The 12,937-nt window shown below is 46.2% G+C and overlaps 1 protein-coding gene across 1 annotated transcript in view; it reads left to right on the top strand.

The window, feature by feature from the left end:
* LOC126163859 (serine/threonine-protein phosphatase 6 regulatory ankyrin repeat subunit A-like) overlaps positions 1-12,364 on the top strand; it is a 69,090-nt gene extending 56,726 nt beyond the window's left edge. Inside the window, exons 6-7 of the mRNA XM_049920192.1 lie at positions 960-1,137; positions 12,167-12,364. Of these exons, the coding sequence (XP_049776149.1) occupies positions 960-1,137; positions 12,167-12,364 (376 nt within the window). The remainder of the gene's footprint in view (positions 1-959; positions 1,138-12,166) is intronic.
* The last annotated feature ends 573 nt before the right edge of the window (positions 12,365-12,937 follow it).

Genomic DNA, 12,937 nt, shown 5'->3' with positions numbered 1-12,937 from the left:
ACGAAATTTGGCGTTAATGGGCTATGGCAGCAGACGACTGGCGCGAGTGCCTTTGCTAATAGGACGACATCTGCAGTACCCCTCCTGTGCTCGTGACCATATTGGTTGGATCCTGGACGACTGGGAAAGCCTGGCGTGGTCAGATGATGATGATGATGATGGTGTTTGGTTTGTGGGGCGCTCAACTGCGCGGTTATCAGCGCCCGTACAAATTCCCAACCTTTGCTCAGTCCAGTCTCGCGACTCTTATGAATGATGATGAAATGATGAGGACAACACAAGCACCCAGTCATCTCGAGGCAGGTGAAAATCCCTGAGCCCGCCGGGAACCGAACCCGGGACCTCGTTCTCGGGAAGCGAGAACGTGACCGCGAGACCACGACCTGCGGACGTAGTCAGATGAGTCCCTATTTCAGCTGATAAGGGCTGACGATAGGGTTGGAGTGTCGCGCATGTCCCACGAAGATACGGACCTACGTTGTAAATAAGGCACTGTGCAACCTGGCGGTATGCGCTGTCTTGGGTATTCATAACCGCTACAGTTGTATTTAGTCCTTAATTACTGGATCACAACCAGTTTCGTGGCACTGAAATCCACATCTTCGGGTGAACATATGATTAAAACATTAGGGCGGAAAAGCTCGGAGACTTTTTACCCAACATTCCTTGTCTGTCAAAACAAAACAGCGCTAGAAGCCGGTATGTCGTAGATTAAAAAGTGCCTGATTCCGATACAGAGGGTGGGTCCCGCGTGCTCTGTCATACTGACGGCAAGAAAATAAACATTTGTGTTTACATCTCGTCCAACTGAACGGATCACTGACGAGACCATTTGCAATCATGACTTTATGTTCCCAAAGAACGAAGAAATTTTTACGGATGAATGTGCGCCGTGTCAACGGTGCACAGTTGTTGACGATGTGTGCTGGAGAGTTAGAGGGAGTCGTTTGTCCGCGCAGGCCGGCGCACTGCGGCGCGGCCAAGGGCCAGCTGGAGACGCTGCGGCTGCTGGCGGCGCACGGCGCCTCGCTGTGGCTGCGCAACGTGCGGGGGGACCTGCCGGTGCACGAGGCCGTCGCCTCGGGCCGCACGGAGCTGGTGCGCTGGCTGCTGGGCCGCCGCCCCGACGCCGCCGACGCGCCCAACAACGACGGCCGCTGCCCGCTGCACGTCGCCGCCATACACAACAACGTCGAGATGTGCAAGGTACGGCGGGCGGGGGCGTGCGCCCAGCCTAGTGCTGACGTCGCAGAGCGGTGAGCCTCCTAACTTCACACCAGCATACGGACACACACGACGGTCGTTCCGAAAGTAATGCCTCCATTTGACGGAAACTACAGAACATACATAAACCACAACACCGGTGCTAAGTAGAGAAATATTTCAGCTACCGACTGTCATTTTTCCACATAGCACCATTCGTTATGCACTTTGGTCAACAATTACCAGAGCCTGCATACCGCGCTTGTAAAAATCGGAACCAGCTGAGGCTAACCACTTCCTTACAACCTTGAGAACGGCATCGGAGTCTTAAAAATCTTCACCACGTAGTCCATCTTTCAGAGGTCGAAAGAGATGTTGGTCTGAAGGTGCAAAATCGGGACTGTACGGCGGATGCAGTAAGATAGTTTGGACGAATTTTGGACTGAGTTGCGTTGTCGTAAAACTGGTGTGGGGCCTGTCATTACCACGTTGCAGGTGAAAGTTGGTCTTCTTGTCAGGCCTCACCCCCGAAATTGGGGCTTTCAGCTTAGTCAGTGCTGTCTTTTACCGTGCTCAATTGACAGTTGCTGCAGGCTCCAAGACATCTGGCTATCCCAGAAGACTGTGCACATCATTTTCCCTTCAAAGGGCTGTGTCTTAAATTTCTTCTTCGATGGAGAATTCGCATGTCGCCATTCCATGGGCTGTTACTTGGATTCCGGCTCGTAGTGGTGACACCATCTCTGGTGACGATGCTGTTCAAAATGGTTCAAATGGCTCTGAGAATTATGAGGCTTTACATCTGAGGTCATCAGTCTCCTAGAACTTACAACTACTTAAACCTCAACTAACGTAAGGACATCAGACACATCCATGCCCGAGGCAGAATTCGAACCTGCGACCGTAACGGTCGCGCGATTCCAGACTGAAGCGCCTAGAACCGCTCGGCGACACCTGCCGGCAATGCTGTTCAAAATTGTCACATTCAGCTTCATGTCGGTCCAGCAGGTACCGACAAATTTCCATTCCATTAGCTTTTCTTCTCCTTTAAGCATCCACAGGACCATCTCGCACAGACTTCCTGACAACTGAGACGTTCCAACTTTGTTTCTAAGGCATTACAATCGACATTCAGCTTTGCACACGATTGTCTGGTCGTTATACGCCGATCGACAAGGGTGAGTTCATCAAGACGCTCTTCATTGCGGGCCGTGGCTACTTGCGCACACCTTCCACAGCCTTGAAAATGCCGTCTCCATCGCCTCACATTTCTCACGTCTATTGTATCGTCTCCATACACCTTTAACAAGCGTCGATGGGTTTCAATCGGCGCAATTTCTTCAGCAGCCAGGAATCGCACATCGCTGTTTTATACGCGCGTCCCTATCAGACTCCACTTTGGAACGCTCCTCTGCTAGTGCCAACTACCGCAGAACACCGGAACCACCTGCAAATGAAAGAGCAAGGTTCAAGCACTAGCACTACACCAGCGACATCTGGCGCGGACATCCAAAGTCACCGCCAAAAATAGGAGCCATTACTTTCGGAACGACCGTCGTATTAGAGGGGACAATAGCTGCACATCCACTCGAACAGGTGGGAGGACACGGACTACCGAGTGCAGGTGTTAACTGACCCTACTGCAGAGCACGGAACGGGTAGCCGTCCCTGCTGTGCACCCATAATACACTCGATCGCCAGCGACACACAATTTACCACACGTAAGTAGAAGGAAAAGAGTCCTATTATAATTTTATCACAAAGTCTATAAAGGAACACAGTATTCGGTTGCAGCGCTGCCGTGAGTAGAAAGCTGCCTTTGAAGCAGAGCTTCTAGTAAGTGAGAAACACCAAGAGAGCAACCTTCTCAGGTTGCACTATATCTCTGGTGGAGATCGTACAAAACCCAGTCGGGAAGGATTGGAACACCTATGGTTTCGTCAACACTTAAATGGAACGAAGCAAGTGCGACTTAGGTATGAAGACTAATAGCTGCATTTCTGCTAGGCAAGCTCCTCGCCGATGATACACAATTCACAGATGTACCACAAGACCGTAGACTCAGAGCGAAACTGGAAGGAGGATGATTACACTCCAGATGTAAGCGCATCCCCATCCATGTAACAGGAGGGTGTAAAGGCGTCAGTAAAACTTAAGGAGGTCACTGGTGTTGACTGTATTCACGCCAAAGTTTTGTATAAAGCAATATCACATATAGTCGCGTTTCTTAAGAAACTATCCCATTGTGTAGGACTCTTAAGGTTTTCGAGTGTTATACAATCTCAAGAGTACTTGTCACTGACAACTTCGAACCTCCAGTGGATTAAAACTTAAACATTCCCATTTTTCTCGTCAGTGCGCCAGCTGATGTTCAGGAGCGATTCCAGTGTGACTGTCTGCAGGAACACAGGCAGTTTCAGGGCCTTAACTGGCGCCAGTTTGGTTTCAGGGAGGGCCGTTCCACTGCTGACGCCATCACTCAAGCTCTCGGCTTCGTTTGTAACTCGGCCCGCAGATGTGCAGTTGTAATAGTGATAGACATTGCGGACGTGATGGCCGGCAATGTTTGTGTTACTGACGGTCCTCCGGCTGCCCGACATGCTGCACCTCAGTCTCCAAATTATTGTTGGTGATGAGAGGGGAGGGGGGGGGGGGAGGGAAGGGAGATAGTGACCTCCTCTTTTTGGGTCTTATGCATGGAACCCCTTCTCGCGGTTGTGGATGGGAATGAATTAACTGGAGACGTGGTGGGATACACACACAACTTCTTGGTAATGGTTTTAGCTGATTTCAGGGCAACCTCTGAGGAGAAGCCAAGTACGACGGGTCGAATTTGCGACTCGTGCAGAGAGCAAAAAACCGGACTGTACGTTTAGCAGCTAATTATGTCTCTAGTCAGATTGCATGCCGATATCTAGGGGCACATCTAGATGAGGAATTAAATTTTTCACTAGCACATTAGCAATGCAACCTCAAAACCATCTAAAGTGACGCATAAGTTATTGAAAAGGGTAACTGATCTACAGAATATCACTGCTGATGACTAAGACCTTCCACAATTCCATATTTACGTTTATCACAAGCTTCGCGACCAGCAAGTGGATGAACCAGTACTGCTATCCTCGACGTATGAGTATCCTGTGGGATGCGTACAATTGTATGCTAATATGGCTTAGTGGACTGTTTAGAACCACAAAAGTCTCGTAGATTGATTGCTTGTGGGTGGAGGCATATTCCCAACAGAAACTTCCAGGTATTTTTCTCTTACTGGCTCAAGATGGGTGAGCTGGACGAGTCCAGATATTAACCACGATTGGAATCTGTAGTAAAGTCCAGCTACGGTTCTGACAGGTGGATATCTGGAAGAGCGAGTGGGACTCATCTGATAAGGGTCAGCGGGTCTATGAAATCTTCTCAAAATCCGAAAGAGGCTGAAGCTGCACTGTACCTCGCCCAGTCGAGGCACGGTTGACCCGTTGTCTGTGCAGGACCATTAGGCCGCGGCACGTGCCTAGATTCCAACGCCACCAGGGAAGAGTACGTGACTGTAAAATGACGGGTTTCCTAGAACACATTGTATTCTGGTGTCCATTGTACAACGTACACAGACCACAAACTACAAAAAAAACGAATGAACGTAATTGTTAATCAGTCAGTTTTGTAGGCAGTTGTGAAGAGTATGGCAGAGGCCATTTGTCCTCAGACGCGCGGGCTGGGTAAAATAAAACTTGCCTGAAAAATGTTGCATACACCTTGAGATAGGCAACCCAACTTACATCAGCCGCAGCCGCCGCGGGTGATGTAAATTGGGTTGCCTGTAACAACATGCGTGACATATTTTCTGGGCAAGTTTTATTTTGTCCAGCCTGTACAAATGACTGCATCAAGAGGTGTCAGTGAAACCCGCAAAATAGGCTTAGAGCACTCAACACATACAGTGCTAAGTGTCAGTGAAAGTGAAAGGCATAGTGAAAGTATGTGAATCAATTACAAAGCAATTAGCGAAGTAGGACGTGGAGCTCCCTGCCGCCGTTGGATAAGCAGCAGCCAGAAGCAAGTCGTATACTCTTAGCTTACTTTTTTGTTCCGTTGTTTAAGTCTAAATTTCTTTGCGTATTTTTGGGTACTTGCATAGTTTAATTCACAAATTTCGGGCGTATTATAGTATTTGAGAGTTGTAGTATCTCGTTTTAGTACTTGAATAGTGTAAATTCGCGTAGTCGTCAGTCATCTGTTTTTGTTTTGAACGGCCAGTGTCGGTTGGTCACAGCCAGTGTGCTCCCTGTCGCCGTTGGATAAGCAGCAGCCAGAAGCAAGTCGTATACTCTTAGCTCAATTTTTTTGGTTTCGTAGTTTAATTCTTAATTTCTATCAATGTTTTTAGGTACTTGCATAGTTTAATTCACAAATTTCGGGCGTTGTAGCATCGCGTTTTAGTACCCGTATAGTGTAAATTCGCGTAGTAGTCAGTCATGTGTTTGTTTTGAACGGCTTGTAAGATAAAAGAGAGGAAAATATTGTTAGGGATGGATAGGGACTGCGCCTGTTGTGTACGGATTCAGGGGGAATTGGCCACCGTCCGCAAACAGCTGGAAGCTGTGTTGGCCGTGGTCGACAGGCTCCAGGCTGTTGCCTCTGGAACCTGTGCCATCGCCTTGAATCTCTGGTGCCACTGCGCCCTCGGATTCGGACGTCCCTGCCGGTCGACACTTGCCTGACGGTGATTGGCGAACCGTGGCGGGGTCGCGAATTACTGGCCGGAAGGCGAAAGTTGATGCTGGCCGCAAGGCTGTACCCTTACGCCTCCGTAACAGGTTTGAGGTACTGCCCACTGCTGAAAGTACTTCTGAGCCGGCAAGGGCGCAGTGGCCGGTCTTCCTGAGAGATCCGTTCAAGCGCAGAGGGTGGGATTGCTTGTCATTGGGAGCCCCAACGTTAGGCAGGTGATGGAGCCCCTTAAGCTAAGAGCGGGAAGAAAGCCAATGTGCACTCCGTGTGCATACCAGGGGGAGTCATCCAAGATGTGGAAAGGATCCTCCCGGATGCCATGAAGGGTACAGGGTGCAGCCAGCTGCAGGTGGTGGCTCATGTCGGCACTAATGATGTGTGTCGCTATGGATCGGAAGAGATTCTCTCTGGTTTCCGGCGGATATCTGAGTTGGTGAAGACTGCCAGTCTTGCTAGCGAGATGAAGACAGAGCTCACTATCTGCAGCATCGTCGACAGGACCGATTGCGTACCTTTGGTACAGAGCCGAGTGGAGGGTCTGAATCAGAGGCTCAGCGGTTCTGCGACCGTGTAGGCTGCAGATTCCTCGACTTGCGCCATAGGGTGGTGGGGTTTCGGGTTCCGCTGAATAGATCAGGTGTCCACTACACACAGGAGGCGGCTACACGGGTAGCAGGGGCTGTGTGACGTGGACTGGGCGGTTTTTTAGGTTAGGCAGTCTCGGGAAAGATCAAAAAGTACTCCAGTCTCAAAGGGTACAGGGCAAAGAAACGACAAGAAGCGACCAAGCAACAGTCGGTATTGCAGTTGTACATTGTCGTAGCTGTTTTGGAAAAGTACCAGAGCTTCAAGCGCTGATAGAAAGCACTGAAGCTGAAATCGTTATAGGAACAGAAAGCTGGCTGAAACCGGAGATAAATTCGGCCGAAATTTTTAGAGGTGCAAACCGTGTTCAGAAAGGATAGATAAAATAAGGTAGGTAGTGGTGTGTTTGTGTCTGTTGGTAGTAGTTTATCTTGTAGTGAAGTTGAAATAGATAGTTCCTGCGAATTACTATAGGCAGAGGTTATACTCAACAGCCGTACCAAAATGATAATTGGCTCCTTATACCGACCTCCCGACTCAGATGTTATAATAGTTGAACGGTTCAAAGAAAACTTGAATCTCATTACAAATAAGTACCCCACTCATACACTTATAATTGGTGGAGACTTCAATCTACTCTCGATTTGTTGGCGAAAATACATGTTCAAAGCCGGTGGTAGACAGAAAACATCTTCCGAAATTGTACTAAGTGCTTTCTCTGAGAATTACTTTGAACAATTAGTTCATGAGTCCACACAAATTGTAAATGGTTGCGTAAAACACACTTGACCCCATAGCCACAAATAATTCTCATCTAACAGAAAGGATCATGACGGGATTAGTGAACACAAGGTCATTGTAGCGAGGCTCAAAACCATATCAACCGCCGGCCGAAGTGGCCGTGCGGTTAAAGGCGCTGCAGTCTGGAACCGCAAGACCGCTACGGTCGCAGGTTCGAATCCCGCCTCGGGCATGGATGTTTGTGATGTCCTTAGGTTAGTTAGGTTTAACTAGTTCTAAGTTCTAGGGGACTAATGACCTCAGCAGTTGAGTCCCATAGTGCTCAGAGCCATTTGAACCATTTTGAACCATATCAACCAAAACCACTAAAAATAAACGCAAAATATATCTATGTAAAACAGCAGATTAAAATTCACTGCCGGCCGGAGTGGCCGAGTGGTTCTAGGCGCTACAATCTGGAACCGCATGACCGCTACGATCGCAGGTTCGAATCCTGTCTCGGGCATGGATGTGTGTGATGTCCTTAGGTTAGTTAGATTTAAGTAGTTCTGAGTTATAGGGAACTGATGACCTCAGATGTTAAGTCCCATAGTCCTCAGAGCCATTTGAACCAAAATTCACTTGATGCCTTCCTTCCAAGCTAATTATGTAAGTGTAGACCAGATATTGCTCAAATTCAAAGATACAGTATCGACAGCAATAGATAGATTCATACCGCATAAGTTAATAAGAGACGTGACTGATCCACAATGGTACACAAAACACGTCATAACACTGTTACATAAGCAACGAAAAAAGCATTCCAAATTCAGAAGAACGCAAAATCCCCAAGACTGGTTAAGTTTCACGAAAGCTCGAAATTTAGTGCGAACGTCAATGCGGGATGCTTTTAATAGTTTCCACAATGAAACATTGTCTCAAAATATGGTAGAAAACCCAGAGAGATTCTGGTCGTATGTAAAGTACACCAGTGGCAAAAAACAGTCAATACCGTCACTGCGCGATAGCGATGGAAATGTTACCTATGATGGTGACACTAAAGCGGAGTTACTAAAAACAGTTTTCCGTAATTCCTTCACGAAAGAAGACGACGTAAATATTCCAGAATTCGAAAACAGAATAGCTGTTAGCATGAGTGACATAAAAGTAGATATCTTAGGTATTGCGAAACAACTCAAATCACTTAAGAAAGGCAAGTCTTCCGGTCCAGATGGTATACCAATCAGGTTCCTTTCAGAGTATGCAGACACAATAGCGCCTTTCTTAGCAATCCTATACAACCGCACACTTGACAAAAGGTCTGTTCCTACAGATTGGAAAGTAGCACACGTCACACCAATATTCAAGAAAGGAAATAGGAGTAAGCCATTGAATTACAGACCCATATCACTGACCTCAATTTGCAGTAGGATTTTTGAGCATATACTGTACTCGAACATTATGAATCACCTAGAAGAAAATGACTTATTGATACATAACCAACACGGATTCAGGATACATCGTTCTTGTGCAACACAGCTCGCTCTTTATTCCCATGAAGTAATGAGTGCTGTCGACAAGGGATCTCAGATCGATTCCATATTCCTAGATTTCCAGAAGGCGTTTGATACCGTTCCTCACAAGCGACTATTAATGAAATTCCGTACATATGGAGTATCGTCTCAGTTGTGTGACTGGATTCGTGATTTCCTCTCAGAGAGGTCACAGTTCGTAGTGATAGACGGTAAATCATCGAGTAGAACAGAAGTGATATCTGGCGTTCCGCAAGGTAGTGTCATAGGGGCTCTGCTGTTCCTGATTTACACAAATGATCTAGGTGATAATCTTAGCAGCCCCCTTAGATTGTTTGCAGATGATGCTGTAATTTACCGTCTAGTAAAATCATCAGACGATCAATTCCAATTACAAAATTATCTAGAGAGAATTTCTGTATGGTGCGAAAAGTGGCAATTGGCACTAAACAAAGAAAAGTGCGAGGTCATCCACATAGGTACTAAAAGAAATCCGATAAATTTTGGGTATACGATAAATCGCACAAATCTAAGGGCTGTCAATTAGACTAAATACCTAGGAATTACAATTACGAGGAACTTAAATTGGAAAGACCACATAGATAATATTGTGATGAAGGCGAAACAAAGACTGCACTTTGTTGGCAGAACACTTAGAAGATGCGACAAACCCACTAAAGAGACAGACTACATTACACTTGTCCGTCATCTGCCGGAATATTGCTGTGTGGTATGAGATCCTTACCAGGTGGGATTGACGCAGGACATCGAAAAAGTGCAAAGAAGGGCAGCTCGTTTCGTGTTATCGCGCAATAGGGGTGAGAGTGTTACTGATATGATACGCGAGTTGGGGTGACAGTCACTGAAACAAAGGCGGTATTCTTTGCTGCGAGATCTATTTACGAAATTTCAATCATCAACTTTCTCTTTCGAATGCGAAAATATTTTTTGACACCCACCTACGTAGGGAGAAAAGATCATCATAGTAAAATAAGAGAAATCAGAGCTCGAACGGAAAGATTTAGGTGTTCCTTTTTCGCACGCGCCATTCGAGAGTGGAATGAAAATGGTTCGATGAACCCTCTGCCAGGCACTTAAATGTGAATTGCAGAGTAACCATGTAGATGTAGACATTCAGTGCATCAAACTCGACTGCCACCAACTGCTGCGACACTTGCCTCATAGGGCCACTGTTGAACTGAATAGTCGAACATAGTGTAGCAGGAGACTCCTGAATGTTAATGCGGTTAAACGGTAGTTAAAAAATGTTCAAATGTGTGTGAAATCTTAAGGGACTTAACTGCTAAGGTAATCACTCCCTAAGCTTACACATTACTTAACCAAAATTATCCTAAGGACAAACACACACACATCCATGCCCGAGGGAGGACTCGACCTCCGCCGGGATCATAAGCGGTAGTGTTTTTCATGTAATAGTGCTTTTAAGAAATCATAGTCAGCCTTGGAAACCATTCGGGAATTTGGTGGAATGTACTGGTTGCACTAGACTTAGTTTTAGGGACAGCAGATGTTGTCGCCGCTACTGACACTAAGAATTACACGCCCTCTAGCCTGTGTGCAGACAGTAAGCTTTTTTTTAGGACACTCACGTAGCCAGGGGGCTGATGTCGAGAATTTGTAGGTTAGCGATTTTATTTCTTTCTTATGGCAGTTAATTTTTTATCAATTTTGGTTATTAGTATTTGTTTCCACATAATTCTTTGTTGATCCTTGGCCTAAAACTGTCTTTTATTCTTTATTTTAAGTACTTTTAGTTGCGAACTGATTAAAAAATATTAAGAACCGTGTGTAATGTAAATGTTTTAAACAGTGAATAGACTCCAACTAATTTTAGATAATAAGGAATAGGTTTAATAAATAGAGCTATAAATAAATATTACTATCTTAATTTTGTTTCTTACGAAGAGCAAAAGTTCGAACGATAGTAAAAGTTGCAGGTGTTATTTGGCAAGCTGAATCTGATGTCTTCGTCACATAATCAGGATCACTCGTATCGTACCGAAGATCTCACTTAGCATTAAATTTGTCACTTCTTTCAATATCGAGATATCAAAGCAGAATCAGAAATGATGGGCTTAGTTTTCAAATGTTACTTTACAAAATAAAATCCAGGGGTACTGTTTCACTTTAGTTCTCGCACCACTGCAGGGATTATTAATAAAGATGGTAATCCTTTAACTGGCAAAATTTTTTTTCAGATATACCATGAAGCGTGTAGTCTTTGTAAATCACAATGAATAGACAATAGAGTTTATTATGCATTTAAAGTTATCATAAGGTGTGTGGTGGTAAAATCCATACCAATGAATCATGACAAAAACAACTGCACATGGTAACTTCAGTTATTTAGCAGTAGTATATAGATTAATTAGTACAAGGGTTAATATCAGTGGCCTTGAGAACCAGCTAAAATCGCTGAAACTGAGTTAGCCTCGAATTAACTGTAATATATCATAGAGCCTTTCCAGTATCACTAGACGGAGGTGCAACCCAAGAAAGTGCATTCGGTCCCTTGCTGTTCATATTATCTATTAATGATCTCGTGGACAATGTCAATAGCAATCTCAGATTTTGGCAGACGACGCAGTAATCTATAGTGATTTGCTATCCGAAAAATCTTGCACAAATATTCACTCGTATTCTGATCAGATTAATAACTCGTACAAGTACAAGTGCTTCACAAAACAAAAATGCGTGGTATCTTGTGTCTACATTTTCAATTAATCACAGTTTGAATCACTAAACTCATTGATAGACCTGTATGTAACAACTTGTGGGGACGTGGAATGTGTGTAAAGCAGGTGACAGCGTTCGGTTAATTGATGGGATACTAGGAACAAGCAGTCAGTCTTACAACACAGTTGTGTGACCTGTTCTAGACTACTGCTGTAGTATATGGGAGACAATTAAATAGGTGTGTTCTAGACTACTGCTGTAGTGTGTGGGAGCCGTATTAAGTAGGTGTAACAGACTATACTGAATCTCTTTAAGGAATGCCAGCACAGATGACACAAGGTTGTTTGACTCACGCGAGACTGGTGCAGCATACTGAAAATTCTGACCTGATGGATGACTGATGATGGTCATCAAGTGTCAGGTGAAACTTTAGTGTCAAAGTTTCAAGCACCTGAATTAACTGTAGAATTAAGGAATTCACTATAAACGCGATGCGAATCATTCCATGAAACCGACTTATTATAGTGCAAAAATGAAAATTTAAGCAGTCATGTAGTATGTGGTACTGCTGTGCACTTCTCACTGGCTTGCAGATTACGTAAGGAGATATAGAACTGTCTGCAGAGTGGCTCCACTGCACGCAGGGAAGGCAGGGAGTGCTACAGGAGAAACGCGCTGACAGTGCCCGACTGTGCCGGCAGGTGGTGATGGACCACGGGGCGCTGCTGAACCCGGTGATGCGCAGCGGGCGCGGCGCCATGCTGACGCCCCTGGACGCGGCACTGCACCGCGGCAACCGGGGTGTCGCCAAGTACCTGCAGCTGCACGGCGGCGTGCCGGCCGCCAGGCTCACCGACAAGGCGGCCAGGCTGCGCGGCGCCACGCAGCAGCACAGGTAAACAGACACACAGCTAGCAGGGAGCTAACAGACAAAGAGGCACAGCGTGAGCTGCAAATCAGGAAACAACCTGCAGCTGCACGGCAGCATGCCGGCCACCAGGCTCGCTGACAAGGCGGCCAGGCAGCGCGGCGCCACGCAGCAGCACAGGTAAACAGACCGACAGCTAGCAGGGAGCTAACAGACAAAGAGGCACAGTGTGGTCTGCAAATCAGTAAACAACCTGCAGCTGCACAGGCTCACCGACAATGTGGTCAGGCCGCACATTGCCATGCAGCAGCACAGGTATGGTCAGCAGTTCAGTGTCTCTCAGTGCAAAATCGGGCTGCATCCAGTGCTCCCTTGCTTACAGCCACAGATAATCAAGGATGAATTCCCTGGGGCAGTCAGGACAGATCACGGAATGTTCCATAGCCTAATATTCGCCACAATCACATCTGTCATAATATTCATCTACAAGGCCTCGCTTGATCAAGATTCTCTTCACTAGTGCCCTCCCCATTCTGATGCGGTTCAGGGCCCTCCAATTCATCTACTTAAGTTCTCACTGTTGGGTCCCTCCAGGTGTGGAGGG

This window comes from Schistocerca cancellata, chromosome 1 (assembly GCF_023864275.1).
Source record: "Schistocerca cancellata isolate TAMUIC-IGC-003103 chromosome 1, iqSchCanc2.1, whole genome shotgun sequence".
NCBI classification, from domain to species: domain Eukaryota; kingdom Metazoa; phylum Arthropoda; class Insecta; order Orthoptera; family Acrididae; genus Schistocerca; species Schistocerca cancellata.
This window is presented reverse-complemented; position numbering and strand designations above follow the sequence as displayed.